Source organism: Trachymyrmex septentrionalis, unplaced genomic scaffold (genome assembly GCF_001594115.1).
Source record: "Trachymyrmex septentrionalis isolate Tsep2-gDNA-1 unplaced genomic scaffold, Tsep1.0 scaffold11, whole genome shotgun sequence".
Taxonomy (NCBI): domain Eukaryota; kingdom Metazoa; phylum Arthropoda; class Insecta; order Hymenoptera; family Formicidae; genus Trachymyrmex; species Trachymyrmex septentrionalis.
Genome location: NW_017304228.1, coordinates 2,054,577 through 2,075,068, shown reverse-complemented (window position 1 = coordinate 2,075,068; position 20,492 = coordinate 2,054,577). Strand labels below are relative to the sequence as shown.

At 32.6% G+C, this 20,492-nt stretch overlaps 4 protein-coding genes across 6 annotated transcripts in view; 3 read left to right on the top strand and 1 right to left on the bottom strand.

The window, feature by feature from the left end:
• Window positions 1-69: 69 nt before the first annotated feature.
• LOC108750097 (protein unc-45 homolog B) lies at window positions 70-10,086 on the bottom strand. 2 transcript variants are annotated; one of them, XR_001939409.1, is made up of 7 exons: window positions 10,008-10,086; window positions 9,014-9,445; window positions 8,374-8,703; window positions 7,822-8,262; window positions 5,784-7,416; window positions 189-232; window positions 70-98 (listed from the first exon to the last, which is right to left on the bottom strand). XR_001939409.1 is itself a non-coding variant. In XM_018489352.1 (5 exons), exons 2-5 carry the CDS (start codon window positions 9,431-9,433, stop codon window positions 5,791-5,793), a joined length of 2,817 nt encoding a protein of 938 aa, XP_018344854.1. In that variant the 5' UTR covers window positions 9,434-9,445; window positions 10,008-10,086; the 3' UTR covers window positions 5,649-5,790. The 2 variants fall into 2 exon arrangements, 1 of the variants encoding a protein (XP_018344854.1); XM_018489352.1 differs by lacking the exons at window positions 70-98; window positions 189-232 and having other exon boundaries at window positions 5,649-7,416.
• Window positions 1,186-4,837, top strand: LOC108750125 (cell division cycle 7-related protein kinase-like). Its single transcript, XM_018489386.1, has 9 exons — window positions 1,186-1,413; window positions 2,827-3,034; window positions 3,123-3,216; window positions 3,289-3,431; window positions 3,504-3,615; window positions 3,690-3,870; window positions 3,955-4,104; window positions 4,259-4,374; window positions 4,656-4,837. The coding sequence occupies exons 1-9, from the start codon at window positions 1,377-1,379 to the stop codon at window positions 4,776-4,778; spliced, it is 1,164 nt and encodes a 387-aa protein (XP_018344888.1). The 5' UTR covers window positions 1,186-1,376; the 3' UTR covers window positions 4,779-4,837.
• A 751-nt stretch (window positions 10,087-10,837) lies between the features above and the next one.
• LOC108750109 (protein nessun dorma) lies at window positions 10,838-12,885 on the top strand. The gene is made up of 4 exons (XM_018489365.1): window positions 10,838-11,774; window positions 11,858-12,062; window positions 12,134-12,409; window positions 12,488-12,885. Exons 1-4 carry the CDS (start codon window positions 10,858-10,860, stop codon window positions 12,773-12,775), a joined length of 1,686 nt encoding a protein of 561 aa, XP_018344867.1. The 5' UTR covers window positions 10,838-10,857; the 3' UTR covers window positions 12,776-12,885.
• Window positions 12,886-13,638: 753 nt separating this feature from the next.
• The window catches only part of LOC108750820 (RNA pseudouridylate synthase domain-containing protein 2-like), a 171,059-nt gene continuing 164,205 nt past the window's right edge, over window positions 13,639-20,492 (top strand). The window contains exons 1-3 of one of the 2 annotated variants that reach the window (XM_018490623.1): window positions 13,639-13,655; window positions 17,142-17,213; window positions 17,952-18,196. In XM_018490623.1, coding sequence (XP_018346125.1) covers window positions 18,056-18,196 — 141 coding nt within the window. In that variant the 5' untranslated portion in view covers window positions 13,639-13,655; window positions 17,142-17,213; window positions 17,952-18,055. Of the gene's footprint in view, window positions 13,824-17,141; window positions 17,214-17,951; window positions 18,197-20,492 lie in introns of both variants that reach the window. The other variant, XM_018490613.1, reaches the window with a different exon arrangement.

Below are 20,492 nucleotides of genomic sequence, written 5' to 3'. Positions count from 1 at the left end.
GGCGTCCCAAAGTCAAAGGAAGGTCGTCGAGCGTGGCGACCTCCTGTAATTCTTTGCAACGCTCGATGTGTCCGATCCAATCGAATGGGAATCATTATCTTGATCATATATATTGAACCATATGATTATCGTAACTCTTGAACTGATCTATAGTTTCGTACGATTTTTATATATTAAATATGCTATACCTTCGTGGAGTTTCCTTCCTGGAAGAAACATCCTTTCGACAAATCTATTACAGAAACAAATTTTTACAAGATAATTTTGTAAATCATGAAACAGCTGGCTTTAGTTAATATCGTAAGTAATTTAAATAATTTTTATCGTTCAAGATCTTTCGAGGTGCTGCAAAAATTTGCGCGGATAGATTTAAATAATTGCATGAAACAATCAAGATAGGTGTAGATAGATGAGCGGAGAAATGAACCAATCGCGTACAGAATAAAGGAATTTCATATTTTAGTCCAAAAAATCAATTTTGAAATTGTAATCAATTTAAAAACAATGTAATATACGTATAATTGTTTAGCCGGATAAAATTATTGATTTTCTATTGTTATTCATACGTAAAGAAAAAAATTTTTAATTTAACGATTGTATAATTCAAAATTTTCTTTTGAGCAATTTTGCCGATTCGACAAATCCGTAATTATAACTTATCGAGTAATATTTGCACTATTTTATTGATACTATTTTAAAATAATATATTTATATTATTCTACTAATACGTATTATTGTTTTTTAACAAGTGAGAAAAATTAGAGGAACAAATTAAATAAAATTACTAATTTGTTATTTATATTTAATATATAAAAGAAAAAGATCAGAATAATTAATTCAAAATTTTGTTTTTTGGATTATAATAAGTGATTAATTTAATAAGTGATATCTATTTTCTTTTTTAAACATGTAATTTTTTAATATATTATTAATACTTAATAATTTTATTAGAATTTAGATTTATAAAATCATAGAATTATTGATTTTTTGTTGTTGTTTAATATAGAAAAACAATTAGGTTAATACTTCATTTGACTTGAACAAATTTTTTAAGCTGTTTATTGGTTGTAAGATAGAAAGGTTTTCGAGTTTCCAGAAATTCTCTATCTTGTAACCAACTATCAACTTACAAACGTTAACTTTAATCTCATGAGAGTTGGCCTTTTCGCACCTGCCACAAATGGCGCGAAGATATGCACGAATATGGCGCCAATTTCTAAGGTTATGTTCAAGTTACACCAGCTGTATTACGCTACTAATTAAGTAGGAAGTAATCATTAACAGTGAATGACACGAACGTAGAAGAAAATGAGTTTGATAACATATTGATATAATTGATATCATGAACTAAAAATATTCCAGAAATAGAAGACAGAATGGAATTCAATAATTCGTATCAAGATAGTGATGACGGTATTATTCTTCCTCTTGAAAAAGATTGCTATTTTATTTACTATAGAGATATATTTACATTATGCTATATAAATATATACGCAGTTTTATTATTCCATCAGTTACTTTAAAAGTAAACTATTGGGTTCTGTTATTTTTTTTAGATAAATTCTCTTTGTCATGGAGTAGCAATTTTGTGCAGTATTTCAAGTATTTTGTACATGTTATTTTATTGTTAATTGATTTATAAATGATTTATGGATTGAACTATAAGAATTAAAATTTGTTTAATTATTATGATTCGGAAGTATTAATGGAATATCAATCTTCCATTCAATTTAGCTCTTCTACTCAATCAGAACTTTCCGGAGCTGACATAGGTCTACTAGATTCTTTATGCAGTGATTATTCGGATAACAAATTAGGTGTTTTCCAGTAAGAAGTTCAACAGCACAATGACCATTTTATCTTAATTTAATATTAGCAGAGATGGACATGTATTTGAAATAATTTTATTTAAAAAATAATATTTGTAAGACCATTGTATTTTGTATTTCAGTGGAATACATGAGAATATTTTGTATTTTGTATTTCATTGGAGCATATAAAAATATTCTGTATTTTGTATTTCAAATACTAGAATTGACTATCAATCTTATTATTTACAAAAATATTACAAAATACAAAAAAACTTATCTTTCGATTTTAAATACAAAAAATACGTAATACTGTCATATATTCTGCTAAAATACAAAATACAAAATATACTTGAAATGCAACTACTATGTTTTAAATAAAAGTATTTAAAATACAATGCCCAGTCTTGAACACTAGCAAACAACAAGAATACAATGATTCATTATGTTACATATGTCATCTATATCTTTTACTGGAAAGCATCTAATGATTCTGATGAGTAAAGATATTTCAGTTTTCTCTGTGAAGTAATGTTAAATTAAAAAACAGATGCATTATTATATTTGAATTTACTAATAATAAACTTAAATATAATTATGTATTTTTACTATTATTAAATTCAACTACAATATATTTTTTGCCTTATCATTACATCTTAATTCTTATACCTATTATTGTAGTAATTGCCATTTTATATAAAAATGTTAAACAATTCAATTTTCTATATATTAAATCTATAAATTTGAATTACTCATATTCAGATAAACTTAGTTCTCTATTCATTCTTTTTTACACGAGTTATATCATTTTAATTCTTTGAAATTAATTAGTGCCTTTTAATTAATATAAATTAAATGGGTCTTATAGACCTAGTATCATAATTTTATTACAAATTTTGGCGTTTATCAAATTCAGAGGATTGATATTATTCTTATCAAAATAAATATTTTAATGTTGTTTTTGATGAAATATATATATATATATGTTTAATAATGATATATACTGTTGTTCTAGCAGATAGCTGTGCTAGTCTTACGTCATCAATTCCGATAGTGAATAAATTGTTCAACGTGCATTACAAAGTTGGAAAAGGTGCGTTTAGCTCTGTTTTTCTAGCTACTCTAAAATCTTCCAATGGACGTAAGAAATTTGCGTTGAAACAATTAATTCCTACCTGCCATCCCGATAGGATCAGACGCGAATTGCAGTATTTGCAACAGATAGGGTACGTTAGATAAATTTAGTCCGAAACAATGTACCATTATTTCATATAAATATAGTTAACATTAATGAGAACGTATTGAATATTTTAGAGGAAAAGATTACATCGTTGAGTTAGAATTGTGTTTGAGGCATCGCAGTTCAGTAGTATTTGTAATGCCATATATGAGGCATGATAGGTTCGCGGTAAGTTTGCAATTTACATTCAAATCTTTATTTTGTAAAATCAAAAATACTCACAATGATAATTACGACAAGGAATACGTCCAAGATATGACTATTGACGAAACAAAGGATTATATGAGAGCACTATTAACTGCTTTAAGAAGAGTTCACAAATTTCATATCATACACAGGGATGTAAAACCTAGTAATTTTCTTTATGATCGTAAAAATAAAAGGTAAACTTGTGCGAAAGGAAAACACTTTGTTTTCTACATCTCGAAAAATGATTAACACAATTTTTTATTTAGATATTTATTAGTGGATTTTGGTCTTGCGCAAGAATATTATGTGGAGAAAAATATGAGAACAAGCGGAGAAAGCATTGAAGCACATGGGACAAAGCGGAAGAGATCGAATGAAGTGGAGTAACATTTTACGAGTTATCACTTATTGAAATGATTTACATGTTTCTTTTTCATTGTAATTTGTTTTAGAATAACGTAAGCCTCCAACCTGATCCTGCTAAAAGAAACGTGAATAATAAATGCAACTGTTTTGGAAAACCTAAAATTTGCGTAATATGTTTAAAAGAATCGCAGCAGCAGGCACCTCGTGCGGGCACACCTGGATTTCGTGCTCCAGAGGTTTTACTAAAACATGTTATGCAAACATCAGGTATTAATACTGGCACGATGCATAAAACCATTTCTAGAAATTAAATATCTGTAGAAACTAAAAAAGTGAAATATGAAATTTCAGCGATTGATATCTGGGCTTGTGGTGTAATAATGCTATGCATACTTAGTGGTTCACAACCGTTTTTTCGTTCACCTGATGATTGTACAGCTTTAGCAGAAATTACAACGATATTTGGCTCTAAAGAAGTACAAAAGTGTGCACAAAAATTAGGTATTTTTACAAATACTGTGGTTATGACAAATGATTTATTTATTCGAGTTTTTTTCTGATTTATTTATTCAAATTTTTTTTCATTTCTTTAATTTCTATTAATTTTTTATATTAATTTTTATTATGTTATTTATTTTCTTTTTATTTAATTCAGGCAAAAAGGTTATCTTTAGTGAAAATTTGCCAGGCGTGGACATTAAATCTTTATGCATAAAGTTAAAACAAAGAAACAAAAGTATGATATGTGATATACAGAATAGTATACATAAGGTATATCTCGTTTATATTTTAAGTGGTCTTTTTTATTTAATGAAGCAATATAGCAGGAGAAAGTAGATATAATCATTGATTGAATCTTTTTTGTTTTATTTTATGTTAAAAAATATTAAAATCATTGTGAACGTAGAATATTCGTGATATAATTTCATTTTGTTGTCAAATAGAATTGCCTTTAACGCGAAAATTAAATTTTTATGTCTAATTTTTCTCCTTGTTGCTTCAGATGTATATAATATCTTTATTTTTATCTCAAAATATTATAAAACTTTAAGGTACCGCCAGATATTGAATATCCAAAGGAGGCGTATCATCTTTTGATGAAACTTTTAGATTTAGATTTCAGGACACGTATTACCGCAGAGCAAGCATTGGCTCATCCATTTTTAAATTTATGATATTGACGCATATTTCAGATATGTTAATGCATGCGTTTTTAAATATTTGAAAGAAACCTTTTTTTAAATTGTTACAATTTCGTTAAAATTACAGTTTTAGTTTATTACATTTGTTGTTTGTAAATTGTAGCTTTCTATTAAAATAAATTTTCGGACTAAGTAAAATTGTTAAAAATTAAGAATTTTCTTAATAAAAATTTTCTTATATTGTCCAAAAAAATTTATTTTTCTTTTAGATATATAATATATAATTTTTTGAGATTTAATATAATGAATACTAAAATTGGAAAGAAAAGTTACGAAAAATGATCTCCTGGTATATGATCATTTCTTTCTGGCATTTTTGTCCACACACACACACACACACACACAGTTTACATTATTAATCAAATAAATTTATTATTTAAAATTCATTGTTTTTTTGAGAGAATTTCTAATATATATTTGATTTTTATAAAGGACTTGTAAAGTAAATGTATTTATTGTTAAATGGACGATATTTTTGGCGTATAACATATAATTATGTATAATATTATCTATAAATAAATATGTAATATTGTATTCATATATTCTATTCTTATAGAACTTGATGCGATAATAATTATCTATTCTAATTATGACTTCATGATGCTAAATATATTTATAGTGAATTTACTAAAACTTTATATACTATATCTCCGTACATATTATTTCACACAATATATTTAAAAAATGGTATTGATTTCTATAGTTTGTGTCATCATATATACGGTCCTATATAATATATAATTAAAAAAATATTGCACTTTGTCAAATTTATGTAACAAACTGTAATATTGCACGGAGATCGTTTATTTAAAGATATATAAATATGAATATTGCATGAGTTTAAAACGACAATATTTCAAACATTTCATCGTAACATTCACTTTATTGTTTAAGGCACTCGACTTGAAATATGAGGAACATATACGACATTTAATGTAAATTAATCTTAATTAATATTATCTAAATGTTTATACGTACAATCTCCTTAATCGACATGTTCTGCACTAGTGCTTTGTGACGATTCATTTTCTTCGTCATTTTTCTTGATCAGTTTCCATTCCGCAGCAGCCTCTAAAGCAGTGGATGCCAATTCCCTGATCTTCTCGTTTTGCATAGTATCGTTTTTGCTCAATGCCATCAACAGTTCCATTATATCCGTTTCGATGAGTTTTGCAGCGACGTCTTTAGTGCTTCTCATCATATTTAGCACAATTACAATAACCCTGTGTTGTACGTCACTGTTTGGATTAACGAGTAAATAGCGCAGAGATTCCAGCCAATCTTGCGAGTCAAAAACTTTTTCGCAAGCTTTTCTGCTGGCAGACGTCAGCATCGCTAGAGCTCCAGCCGCTGCTATGCTAGTATCTTCATCTTCGTCCCCGCACAATATCACGAGATACTTGACTCGATCATTCTCGTGTTCGAAATATTGAATTACATCCTCGCATATTATCAAATTATTTATTACTTGTGTGGACGCACGTCTCAACATATCATGGTCCTCGTACATATAGGCCTCGATCTTCTGGAATCCTCCCTCCTTCAATATACGTTTCCGCACGCTGTCGTTCACACCAGCTAAATTGCACAAAGCCATTAGACTCTCGAAATTTTCGAGAGCGGAACACTCCGGATTTAGGAGATTTATGAACGGTCGAACAACTTCCATGATCCTCTGACCGGGAAACGCGACCTCCGGATTTATCGTGATTCCCAGACGAGCCAAAGCTTGCGAGGCTTGCTTCTTTCCCTTATCCGTGCCATCCAATGCTAACGGTAGCAAAGCCTTCGTACCACCTTGTTGAACGATCATTCCTCTCACTTCTTGTTGACTACATATCGCATTAAAAACGCGGGCTATCAATTCCTTGCTGTTCTGACTCTCCGTTTTGGCGAGACTCACCAGAGCGCTAGTCACACCGGCCTTCGCTAACGCGCACAGTCTTTTATTTACGAAGTCGATGTCGTCCAATTCGTGTTCCTCAGGAATATGGTGTTTCGCAAACTTAGCCAATTCTATCATCTCGGGTATGAGCTCTTGCTTATCGTAAGCGTTGCATAAGTTTACCAATGTTGTGACCACGCCGTAGAGAACCGACTGATCACCAGTTTTGGCGAGCTCAATCATCGCTTGTACGGCTTGTTGGTCTTCGATCAACTTCTCTTTGACCTCAGCATCGAAAGTGAGATATGACAGACCTTCTACAGCCCATTTTCTCATATCTTTGTCTTTTTTGGGATTGATCAAAAATCGTCTGCAAGCTTCGGCTAATTTCTTTGTCGCTCCATCTGCAAATGGTCTAATAGTTGCATCCGTGCCTCCAGAACTACCCAACTTGCACAAACCCACTAATGCTCGAACCCGAATTGAATCATCTTTAGACATATATAGCTTTTTCAATATATTTACACCTTGACTTATAATCGCGTTGGCCTTATCTTTTTTAGTCGCAGCGGCCACGATACATTCGCAAGCCACTTTTTGCTGTAATATATCATCTGTTCCTGCCATAACGAGGATCATTTCTAAAATCCCTTCTTTAGCCACAACTGCATTTCCAACATCTAATGGGCCTAATAATAAAGTTGTTATCGCAACTACTACACGTACCTAAAACAATCGATCAATAATTAATATATAAATTTTTATACTTCGAAATATTTATTTTTTCTTAATAAACATACTTAGACAGTTAGTTTTATTTTATTTTAATAAAAATTAAAAAAATATATTTTTTTTAAATTAAGCTTTAGAAAATACAATATATAAATAAAAACAAAATCATATTCTTCAATAAATATCGATTCAATTTTGTTATAATATTGTAATCTAAAACTTAAAATATACACACATAACATAAAAAATTAAAAAGATAATCTTTTTTGAGATATTTTTACTTTAAATAAAAATAGATTTCAAATCGTTCAAAAGAATATATATTAAAGAATATATATTCTTTTCTTTTGTGGAATAATTCAAATAAATAGAAAAGATCAGAAGTTACAGAATTCATACCTTCGATTCTATGTCAGGCGAAAGCAATTTATCTTTAATAAATTCCTCGATAGCATTGCTAAATTTCTCCTTAGCAGCATCATAGTACATGTTTTCATATATTTTAGCTAAGCACACACTAGTTATAGTTCGCGTAGAAGATGTGATGTTCATTGAGGATTCATATTTGTATTCTTCCATTTCACTGGCTACTTCCATCAATCTCTGCAAACCGCGAAGCTCGACCAATCGTTCAGCCCAATCTAATGCAGTATAATGAATGTTACGCATAATAAGTTCTATTATTGCATCTCTTGTAAGACCTGTTATCGTTCTATTCGTTATACTATATAATAAACACGACAGAATCGTGTCTATTTCTTTCTTATACGCCTCACACAAAGCCTTATCGGGTTTAGAATCGGATTTATTATTCATACCACTGTAAGCGTTCAGTATATTCTGAAATCAAAATATACACAATGAATATTTAGTTATGTATAATTATGTATAATTATGTATAGTCATGTATAAATTTAACGTCAAGACACGACCAGGTCTCCTAATATTTACCTGTAAACAATATTGAGATGCGTTGACTCTCTCTGTAGATATGCTGTTCATCATTTTTAGATACCAAGGCACACCAAGGTCTTTTATAATAGATTCAGTTCGACTAATATTATTTTTGCATAATTCGCCTACAATACGAATCGCGCTACAGATTACTTCTTCACTCTTTTCAACTTTCACAAGCTCTGCTATTTTGAATACACCTTTTTGTTTAAAGATCTCCTCGGCACCAGCTCTCTCACGTGCGAGCACAAGCAGATTATTCATAGCGGTTTCACGTTTTTCCTTATCTACGCTCATGTTAAACGCTAGATCCAGCATTTGTGATACCTAATACAAAGCAAAATTAAGAGTACTTAAATACAATGATCTGTAATACAAACATAGATTAATTGTAAAATATTATATTCATATAATTTTTATCCATATACAATGTATGTAGATTTACTTGACAATAATTAGTAATTATAAAAAAAACTTAAATCAGCCAAATTATGTAACATTGAGTAAAACAACAATATATTAATATATTTATAATATATAAAAATATAAATAATATATAAAAAATTATGTTATCTAGATTCAATTATTATATCCAGTAAGTTAATAAATTTTATAATAATTATGTGTGTATATTTACTTTGGCACTGATACGTGAATTTTCCTTATGACGTTCTTGTACAATTTCATGTAAGCGCGCCACTATAGGCTGAATAACTTTATTATTAGGATCAGATAAAATAATATTTCTTGCATCTCGATATGCCTCCTCAAATCTTTCTAACGCTTCTAATGCTTGACATCTACGAAACAATGCCTTGGGATCATTACAACATATCTTTAATGCATTGTCGCAATCTTTAATTACGTTTTCATAATCGCGTAGTTTTAAATGAGCGGCAGCTCGATTTTTATAGTACACTGCTTTCTCAACGTTATCCTCGTCTACTAATTTCAATGCACTTGTGTAGTAACTCAAGGCTTCAGACCAATTGCCTTTATTAAACTCTTCATTGCCCTTCTCTTTCCACTCCTGTGCAGTCATATCTGTCTTTGTCATGATGGAAAAGCTCTATAATACAAAATATATGATATTGCACTAAATGTTTCAACGTATTTTTTGTGTAAAGAATAATTTTATGAAAAGATTCTTCTGTATTCATAATATTTTGTATATATTACTTTATATATGAATTTTTTCCATAATTTTGCAAATATTTCAACTTGTAACAGGAATATTTTTGAAGTTAAAAGAACATATGAGTTTTCATGATTTATTAAAGTTTTTATTACTAGATTATTTTTTAAAATAAAAGCATTCTTCAAATTCAAAATTATAAAAAATAAAAAAAACTGAAATATAACATTATTTTAAAATAACATTATTCCAACACTATTTCAATATAAAATTATTCCAAATTATGAAACATATATTATTCTAAATTATATAATTACATATATGATATTAGCGGAACAAAAATGTATACATAGTTTAATAATTAGTATGACATCTATATGTAAATTAAAATCAATTGTCACAATAAATTTTGTAAATAGAAAATTGATGCTAAAAGTTTCAATAGACATTAAAAAATATCAAAAGAAAAAAATAGATTCTGATTTGCAAGTCTCACCTTTCGTTTGTTGACAATTTACAATTGACCGAGAGGGAGAGAGATAAACCTAAGTTTTTAAAACGGGCTTCCAAGAGTAACGGTGAACAATTCGATTTTCTATAACTTTTACACTGCAATCAAAATTGTAGTTTGCAATTCAGTTGGTGCTCATTTTCAGAATGATCCAGGAACTACTTGTGCATTGTATTATAGACGATGTGGAACTATCCAGACGTATTATTTGCGAAGATTTATTTTCGGCGAATCATCTGTGACATAAATAGAAGCATTGGGTTACAAATATAGACACGATAATGCTTTCGATTCGCTGGCTGTAATTCATGATCATTGATCGCGAAAGTTCGAGAAATTTATATGGGTTGAGCTTGATTCTGTTCAATCGACATTTCCACGCGGAAAGATTGAAACAAGTCAAAATTTCTACGTTTGAGGTTATACGATCATGTGCGAGCGCAGCATGAAACTCGAAGCCGCATCGGAGATTTCCGGCTCTTTCCGTGCAAAATTTTTACATCGTGAGAATGTTCATTCTTGTACTTTTCACTTTCATAATTTTTTAACTTAAAGATACACAATTGACTCCCTAGTTACCGATAATTAATCGGCGTTCTACTATTATCCAACGAGCCATCGATGAGTCTGTCTGCGTCCCTGTGAATTATATGAACGTTCGTTTTTGATGGCGTCTCCTCGGTGTCGCTTCTGATTGCGTTGTGATTTTCGAAAAAACGTGGTGTGATAATTTTGAAACACAACACCTATACTCTATATACGCATTAGAGACTTGGAATTACCTGGAATCATCTGGACAATTTCGTAAACAGGACCGTGTGTGAATATATATAAAATGAGCGAGCATACGCATATATACACCTTTCATGATAAAACCCTCGCCGAGAGATTGGAGGAGTATACCAACATACTGTCCGCACACGGGAGAATAGTGCCCGCCTCGAACATTCGAACGGAATGGATCTGCGACGTAGAGCTCGTCATCGAGCCGGTCGGTTGGCAGGCGTTGTGGAAGATATCACGTACGACATGCGAGAATTACAGTATTCGTTATCCAACGATTGTGAAGGTAGAGGTGTTAGGAATGGACTTTCCGATGTTGGACGCCTTGGTGAAGATCACAGCTGTTCAGGACGACATACATCTACCCGAGAAGCATGAAGTGCCACTGGTTGAGTTGTATCCCACTATCGATCAGCAAAACCACAGCTTGGATATAGTAGGCACTGCACATTGCGTGGATCGACTACGGTTTTTCTACAATTACCTGTGGATGCCATGGGATGAGGACGAGGATGATGATATCGATTGGGTGGAGCAACATCTGGAGCGTAGGATCAGATTGTACTTTGACATGAATAACGGAATTATCAATAAGGAAACGTGTGACATTATTAAATCATTAATTAGTGAGGGAAAGGAGATCCAGAAGAAAATTTCAACATGTGAATCTTTGCTACCAGAAGATTTTCAGGAAGATGATATGCCTGAAGAGTTGGCACAAGAAACATGTACCTTGATGAAGCTGCACTTTCGACTTCAGCAGATTAAAGCAGAGATGGACCTATTGGAGAATCCTTCGTTGAGAGGATTGCTTGGGAAGAATCAATCATATAACAGAAGAAAAAAGCGCAGCGATAACGAAAATGAGAAAAGCATGTATTATTTTGTGTGGTTGGGTGGCATTGTCAAAGAACTCCAGGAATTTTCCAACAAAATTCAAACGATGTTGCCTAAGGATGCACATATTAAGTACATTTCGATTTTATAAAACAAAAAGAGTTGTAGGAAAGATTAAAAAATTATTATAATTTCTACAATTGTTTATATTTCAGAATATGTGGGTATTTGGATGATGTTATGGATATATTTGAGACAGGCGATACTATTTTGCTAGGTGAAGGAAACTATTCGATTAAAGGTTCCACTGGATTACAAGAAGGAGGTACAATTATAGGAATTTCTAACACAGAAAATACTATAATTTCTCCACATGACACAAATATGTCGTCGTCTCTGTTTGATTTTTCTGGCAATGAGGTATGCTTCAGTAATAAATTTGTCAATGTTTCTGATATTTCTGTTATTGATTTATTTATGAAACCCAATAGATATTATTGAGGAATATCTGCGTCGACTTGGGATTACTTCAGGCAGGCATAATTATCAGAAAGGACTGTACTGTAATTATAACTGGTTCTAGAATACGTGTCTCTAATGTCACTGCAAATAGTAATGCTAAATGGGGTGCAGTTGTTATGCCGGGAGCGAAATTAGTACTTGAAAATACAATTTTTCAAGAATTAGGTTCAGCGATCATTATTTATGGAACTGGTGAAGTTGTTATGAATAATTGTCAATTTGAAAACTGCTCCGAGGGTGTTCGGGTATGGTTACTTTGCATTAATTTTGATGGCAACACGACTTTTTGGAATGTTTGTAATGAATGTATATCACTTTTTTAGCTCAATGACAATGCACGTTTTACCGCAACCAAATGCTCTTTCGAGAATATTGAGAGCGGACATGCTGTAGTGATGGAAACTGAGAAAGTAACTCGTTCGGAAAGCGTAGAAGTGGGAAGCGAATTGAGCAGTGTGTCTCTTAAAAATATCTCTTTAAATGAGTGTAAATTTTTTAATAGTCACAAAGGGAATATTACGTTGAGACCAAAAGACACTGCCGCTCTCATACATAGACAAATTAATGATACGACAGAAGAATCAGCATGTAAAGAAGCTATGGAGTTATGAGTTTCGCATTATCTGTCGCATTATTATAAATTAATTTTAAAATCATTACTACCCTTTTGATACAAAGTGCAAACGTATTGCTATATTTATAAAAACGAATTTTATATATAATCTTTCGAATATTTTTTTACGGAAATATATCTAGTAGTAGAAACGAATAAGAATTTCGTTTGTCTCGCATTCAAATTCCATGCAAATTTTTCATTAATATAAAAGTGATATATATAATTATTTTTTAATGTATATATAACTTTATACATCATTTTTATATATCATTTTTATATGTATATATTATTGATGCTTTTCACCAAGAGACAGTGTTCCAACAATGATAGAAATAAGGCATAAGAACAGGTCAAGCGATAGATTTCAATCCTATCAGAAATCATATATCAATGCAAAGCAATTTCTGATAGGTTGAAATCTATTGCCTATGTGTGCATGTTTTATTCCTTGTTCTTATTTCTTATTCCTTTTATTGTGTCCGAACTGTAACAAATAATCATTCAATCTTTGTCTCATATTAGTAAACAATAATTATTTTATAGCAGAAAATAGTTTGGGATTCAACATTCACACCTTTTTTTTCTTTTCATACGTAAAAAAAACTACCAAAGTTACAGAAATTAGAAACGAGAGTTGAGCGACGATACTAAATATTACCGATTGGTATTCTTTATCGACTGATTTTTTCAAGTGATAACTTATCGACAGATTGAACTACCTTTCCACCCATAACTTATTTCTCACAACAGAGATGTCGCCACTATGCAAGTTTCGCTGGTTTAGCTCTCCGGTTGCTTCGATCGCTTCGGAACGTGCCGCATGTTGAAATATTGGATTATATATTGACGTGACAATTCTGAGATTGCGAATTTCGGTAAAGGTGATATCAATTATCAACTCGTTACGTCCGTCACGAATTTACCGCGCTCGCACTTGTTAGCTCCGAGGCGGAATTTCGCGGTGATTCGCGCATGTATCCATCTGTATCATAACCTCGACCACAGGTCGTCGGATCGGGTGCTTCGTTCTCGTGTCAACGAACGTGAGTATTTTCCGTCTCATTACCGGTAAAAAATTACTTCTGGAATCTCTTCGACCTGCATCGTACCGAATGTTTACCGAGTCCTACAAACTTCGCGGCCGTGGAAGACGTTCGAACTCGCTCGCGTGGCATATATGGATATTGTGGATTTACGTCGTAATTCGCATGCGTGTTACGTGCCTTTCACGTAAAAGGGAAAAGGGCCGATACAATGCGGATCGTAATTCACGCACTGCCGGCTTGTTTTCTCAATCCAATATACCGAGTCGAGAGAAAGTCAAAGCGACTTTATTTTGACGCCATGAGAGTAAAAACAATGATTTTTGAATAACTAATTTGACCCTTAATTGACGTTAAGAATCGAAATAAAGTCATTTGGTTTTTCACTGTGGCTTTCGTGTGTTCCTTAAAAATCGATTCGCGATTCACAAGTGTTCGCAAGTGTCGCCGTGAAGGTATACCGTTTCCTCCTCCCTTTTCCCCTCCCCGTCTCCTCCGCCTCCCATCTTCTCGCTGCACCGGCCATGTGCTCGCGCGCGTTGACACGTGCACTCGGCACGTATGAATGAAACGTCATTCGCGCCAACGCGCTCGAGCGCATCGATCGCGCACGTCGATTCCTCGTGTCTCGCTCCGTCTCTCGCTGCTAATGATTAATCGCGTTTTCCGTCGTCGAGCGAGATAAAACCGCGCCGCCGTCACGCTTTGATATTGAGGCGGGGTGATTAATCGCGGCCGGCGAGGAGGCAACGCCACAACACCGTAACGGGGCAGAAGGGAGGAGGAAGGGGTGCGAGCTGTCGTTGGCAGCGCGCTAAACGAGCCCGGACTGTCCGGACTGCCGACTGCGTACTCGTGATGTATCGCACGGACGCGATGCATATTCATGGCTTAAGGCAGGCGACATACGTAATAAAAATGACGGGTCTTCGAGTTTTACGAGGCGGTCGAAATCAATGCCCGTATTCATAGTTCAGATCTTATATTTAAGGCTTCCTTAAATTTCAGATCAGACACTCTACGAATTATTTCATTAGCTACTGAGCATCTAAAGATAAAATTGAAGGAAGCCTTAAATACAAAGTCTGATTATGAATACAGAAATGTTATTTCCGTGTCCTATCATTATATGCACCGGAGATTGAGGATTGCGAATTGAAGATTAAAATTCGATAATCAGATAATTTTAATTTTAGTCCGTTTGGTTCCGATTGGCTGAAATTTAATCCTCAATTCACTATTCTCTGGCTGGCATCCTATGCAATTCTATGAGCGGAAATGTACGGTCGAATGGAAGAACGCGACTAATCACAACTCTGCAGTCATTATTTTGCTTTCTTTTTTGCGATCGTGATTGGTCTCGCTGTAAATTTCCGCCGTTTTCCGTTCTTGGGACATCAGCCTCACTTACTCTCCAATGCGATAATGTGACACGAAAGTTATGTGGAATATCTATTACCTCGATTCCTCTGTTCTATCCCGAAGATCTGTTCCTTGAGAACACAATTTGAAAAAAAAAAAAGATTAATCTGATATTCTCCTCGATATTCTCTCTCCTAATTTCTTCTTGACACGTTGAACATGGATTCTGATCAATTTTGCAAAGTTACTAAAGATAGCATAATTCTGTAAAGAGCGATAAAATGTTTTTACAATATCTACTCGCTGGAAAATCAAAAATTCTTTGCGATCTCAATACAATTTTCTTTCTTAGCTTCGTAGTTTTTTTTAACGAATATTAGTTTTGTTCAAAGCTCAATTCGGATCAAGCGAATGAGTAAAAAACAAAAAGTATAAGAAAAGACCTAGAGAATATATAGGTAAAAATGTCAATCAGAGCCAATATTAGATCTTTATATGTCATTTTAAATTTTTTATTGAAATTCAAATTTAAGACGTTTCGACCCATCACTTTTGGGTCGTCCTTAATAATTAACAAATGTTGAATTTGTTTCATGGAAGTTGAAGTAATTATCGCAGTCAGATACAGTAAAATAAAGAAAATTATACCACAGTATATACAGTAGCGTACATTTGTTGGAGTGCGACGCGAATAAATCTAATGAGTTTTGACAGAGCAAAAAAAGGATGAAAAGAGAAAGAAGTTTAAGTGGTAACCATGGCAACGCTAGGTAACTTGCTTATTTCACGTATGCGCACTCCATTTTGACGAAGACATCGAAGATGCCGACAGGGAGTTGCGCTACTGTATGTACTGGTTATACTGATGCCTGTTTCTGTCAATGTAGATTAATTTCAGTTTACTTTTTTTCTATCAACTTTACATTTTTCTATTTCTTATTGTTATAACTAAAAAAAGATGAAAAGTTAGTTAAATCAAGATTAAAAATAAACTACATTGATAGAAACGGGCACGAGATACGTGAGTTTTGTGATACATTGATTAGGACGTTGAACAGTTTACATAAAAAATGAGATTACGAATTCGATATGATCCGGGCTCATTTGACTTATATAATTTAGGATTCCACTACCGATCCATATATATTTGAAAAATTTAAATGTTTGATGTTGATGCAGGTGAAACGTATGTAGCATGATTTCAGCGTGACTTTCTTTATTTTACTACACCTAACTACGATAATTACTTCAATTTCCATGCAACAAATCCGATATTATTATTTGTTAATCATTGAGAACGATTCAAAAGGATGGGATCGAAACGTTTTAAATTTGAATTTTAATAAAGAATTTAAATTTACACGTAAACTACTGTTTACTCTGGAAGAGAGATTAGCACTTTTATTTATATAAAATGAGTACAATTTGAATAAAAAGTTGAATACGTCACGAGTACTGGCGAACGAGTTGCTCATTTGTGTTTCGGACTTGTTTTGATCTGCATTGGAATTCCTATCTCTTAACAACAGTGACGATATCGTTATATTGTTCTTGCGCAGCTTTTTTATTATGTATAATAATATATTTGCGCAATTATAGTATAAAGATATCAATATTGACGTTTACACTCATTTTTACAATATATACTTGGAATTCTGTAATCCTTGTTTTCACATGATTACCTAAAAATTAAAAGTTACCAACTACCAAGAGATTCATCAATGAAATTTGTTCATGAATTTCTTGGTAATCTTTAAGCTTTAGGTAATCATGTTGTGAAAACGCCTAAGAGTTACAGAATCCTAGTGCTGGGATTGATATATGTTAGAGCCTCTATAATAGAGTCTGGTCACGAGTAATTTTGTCAAAAGAAGAGTAAGAACAAAAGATATATACACTATACCTTTTTATACATGCTAGAGCTCATTCTAATTTACACTCTTTTATTCATTCTAGCTTATCGAAGTTGACAAAAACCATGGGCCAATAAAAAGTCATCTCGCGGTCAGATTTATTATAGGATCTCTGGTATGTGTATTTTAAGGTCTTCATTATAATGTATCTATACACTGGAAAAAGAATCTGATAATATAATAATTAGCATATGTGGAATGAAATAATTCCAATCAAATGTTCGGTTAATATAATAATTTTACTTTTCTATAAATATTTGTAATTATGTATTATCAAATATAACTAACCGTTTGGTAATACTTACTAAATATTTAAAAAAAGAATATTTAGGGAAAGTACAATTATTTTTGATTAAATCAACTTAACATTTAATTGGAATTATTTTACTTAACACTTCATAGCTATCATTAGACTCTTTTTTAGTATATATATTTAGTGTTCCTACAATGATATAAATTTATTAAATTTTAATAAACAATTGTTTGAATAGTATTATACTAATGTAATATTTATTTTTATTAAATGAAAATATATAATAGTCATTAAATCAAATTAATGTTTTTTTATACCGAATAAAAGTAAATTTATTTTATCTAAATAAATATACGTTTACTTAGTAAATATTCAACTGGCGCTATTCGAACAAATATTTATTAAAATTAATATATTTTTTTCTTAATGTATTTATTATAGAAACTAATACATATCTTTATTTGCGCTTCTTTGTTTAGTCTGGATTCGGTTTTGCATTTTAATGTATCGACATCGTAATGTCAATTGTCGGTCAAAGAATGATGTATCTCAAAATATCAAAGATGCTAAAACTATTTTATTTTTTCTGTTGTTTTACAGTTTTCTATGATTACGAATTGCTGTGCCGACAGATCAAGGTGATTATTAGTATTAAAGCTAAGTGTAACCACACGACATCACTGTTGATAGACGCGTCTCATGACATGGTGGAGATGACTGCACCGACGCAGTCCGTCGATGGACAAACGCAATTCGGCAACACGCGTCACTTCGAGTCGTCGGATTGCATTTTCGTCTTCAAAAATACGTTCTCGGATTATGAGGAACCGCCTTCTGACGAAGAGGTGAGTACAACATTCAATTGCCGTGACCTGTCTTAATAGAGCTTTTACATGGCAGTTTAACAAGATTACGAGATAATTCGCAAAAAGCTGATTACATATTTTTTTAATATTACCGGAATATCGCAATCATATTTTATGCCTGCTCAAATAGTATCTCCTTAAAAACAAAGTTGCGTTTCTTTTTATATTGCAACATTGCGGAAAATAACGTGTAATTTATTACACATGTATAATTTACTACGGTGACATGTAATTCTCAAGCGAGGCAAAACCTCCCGGTTTGGATTGCCGCATTAAAACAATTATTCGTTTTTTCCTCAAGAATTCAGCTTTTAACAGCGGTTAAAATTATCATATTTGTTAATTATCATTGAATTTATATTAAAATATTTAATATTTTATTATATTTGTCTTTCCTTCATCGCGATTATTTTCATGGAATATTTTTGTTACATTTGATTTGTTGTCTTTTGTTTTGTGCGATGTGGAAGCTAAAATTATTTTATATATAAATATGTTATGAAAGAATTTTACCGCGCGTTCTCTCTCTTTCTCTTTCTCTCTCTCTTTTAATATTCTATATGTATTGCAATATATAAGCGGAGTAATTGCAAATCAATTCCTTTAGATATGCCTGTATAATCTAATTTCGATTCATCTGCTACATGTTTACTTTGTAATATAAGAATGAACGTTTCTGCACGTTTGAATCTTAAGATATTTACTTATTTAAACGCAAATTGGCATACTGTGCGTGATCTAAAAGTTATGCAGCAAAATACATGATGTTATAACGTATTTAGCAAATAAAGCCTATACGTGTTAGCAATTGTCGTGGGGCTAGAGAAGCCTTCGATTGGCTTCTGGTTGATGTCGGGCGCTGTTACAAAACGAGGAACGATAAAAAAATACGGGGGACGATTTTAAAGCACAACTTTACGGTCGATCACATGGCGGCAGATTAAATTATTCCGCTCCACATTTTTCTTTCAGTCGCAAGGGGTTCTCGTGCGTTCCTTCTCTCTGTCTTTTTCTCTCTCTCTCTCTCTCTCTCTCTCTCTCTCTCTCTCGTCGGATGCAAAGTCGGATGAAAGTCCGATATTATGCTACACAAACGCTTTAATACCTGATTGCTTTCCGCTCTGCGCGTGAGATGTATGTCTCGCTCGGGGAGCTTTGGCAAAATATATTATTCAAAGATACCCACGTCATAATCGCTTCTGAAATACGCGTCTCCGGTGTAGGGCACAAAATCGTGGTTGAATTATTATCGCGATAAATCTCTCTATCACGATATATGAATAATTGTCATTTTATACAATAGGATTACTCGATGAAACAGGATTTGCCGCGTGAAACTGAATGCGATTAGCGTGTGATAACAGTGGGAAAAAAATAAATTCATATTTTACGCAGACAAAGGACATCGCGGTGTAGAGATTTTATATATTTAGCGTGGAAACGTATACGTCGTCATGCATGTCACTGCAGTAACAGGTCGTTTAAACTTTAAACAATATCCTTCGAATTTCAATTTTTCTTGAGATGGACTGACGACGTTTGACAGCGGGATCTTATAAATCATTTCGTAACGTTGTCGCGATTATGAGCTATTCGTGCATAATGCATATCCTCCGTCAGGTCACGATCGCACGTCCCTACATGTTATTCGGAATATCTACAGCACCATCTCTGTGTCTCCTGGTTACTTGTTAGGTCGCGTGTCGCTCGTTTGCAAGCACCGCCGCGTCGTAGTGCCCGATAGCACCAAGATAAAATGTAGCAACTGAACGCGTACAATGTGTCGCGCGGCAGTGCTTCCGAAAATATCCTCGTTCGAGTTGCAAAGTTCAACAAAAAAGCAAAAGTAGTCCGAGATAGTAGTCGGTTCGTGCGCGTGGGAAACGAGCGCAGGTCCGATAAGAATAGTCGGACTGTTATACAAGCAGGTGAAACCGTTCAAGTGCGAGAAAATTTATGTGGAGAGGGCTGAGTCGCGGTTGTAACAGGTCACGTAGATGCTCATTAACGTTGCTTAAAGATTTCATCTTTTTTGTCGACTATAACATTGCAAGTACAACGAAGAAGATTTCTTTCAGGCAAAATGGATTGTGGTTTATCATACTCAGTAAACAGTAATTAACAGTAATATGACATTATTAATGTTATAATTTCATACTTAATATAAATTTAATGTAACACATGTTGTAACAGTTATAATGTTGAATGTGAAATTATGATATTAATTATATTACTGTTGATTGGTGTGTTTGTTAGATATTGACACTTTAATTAA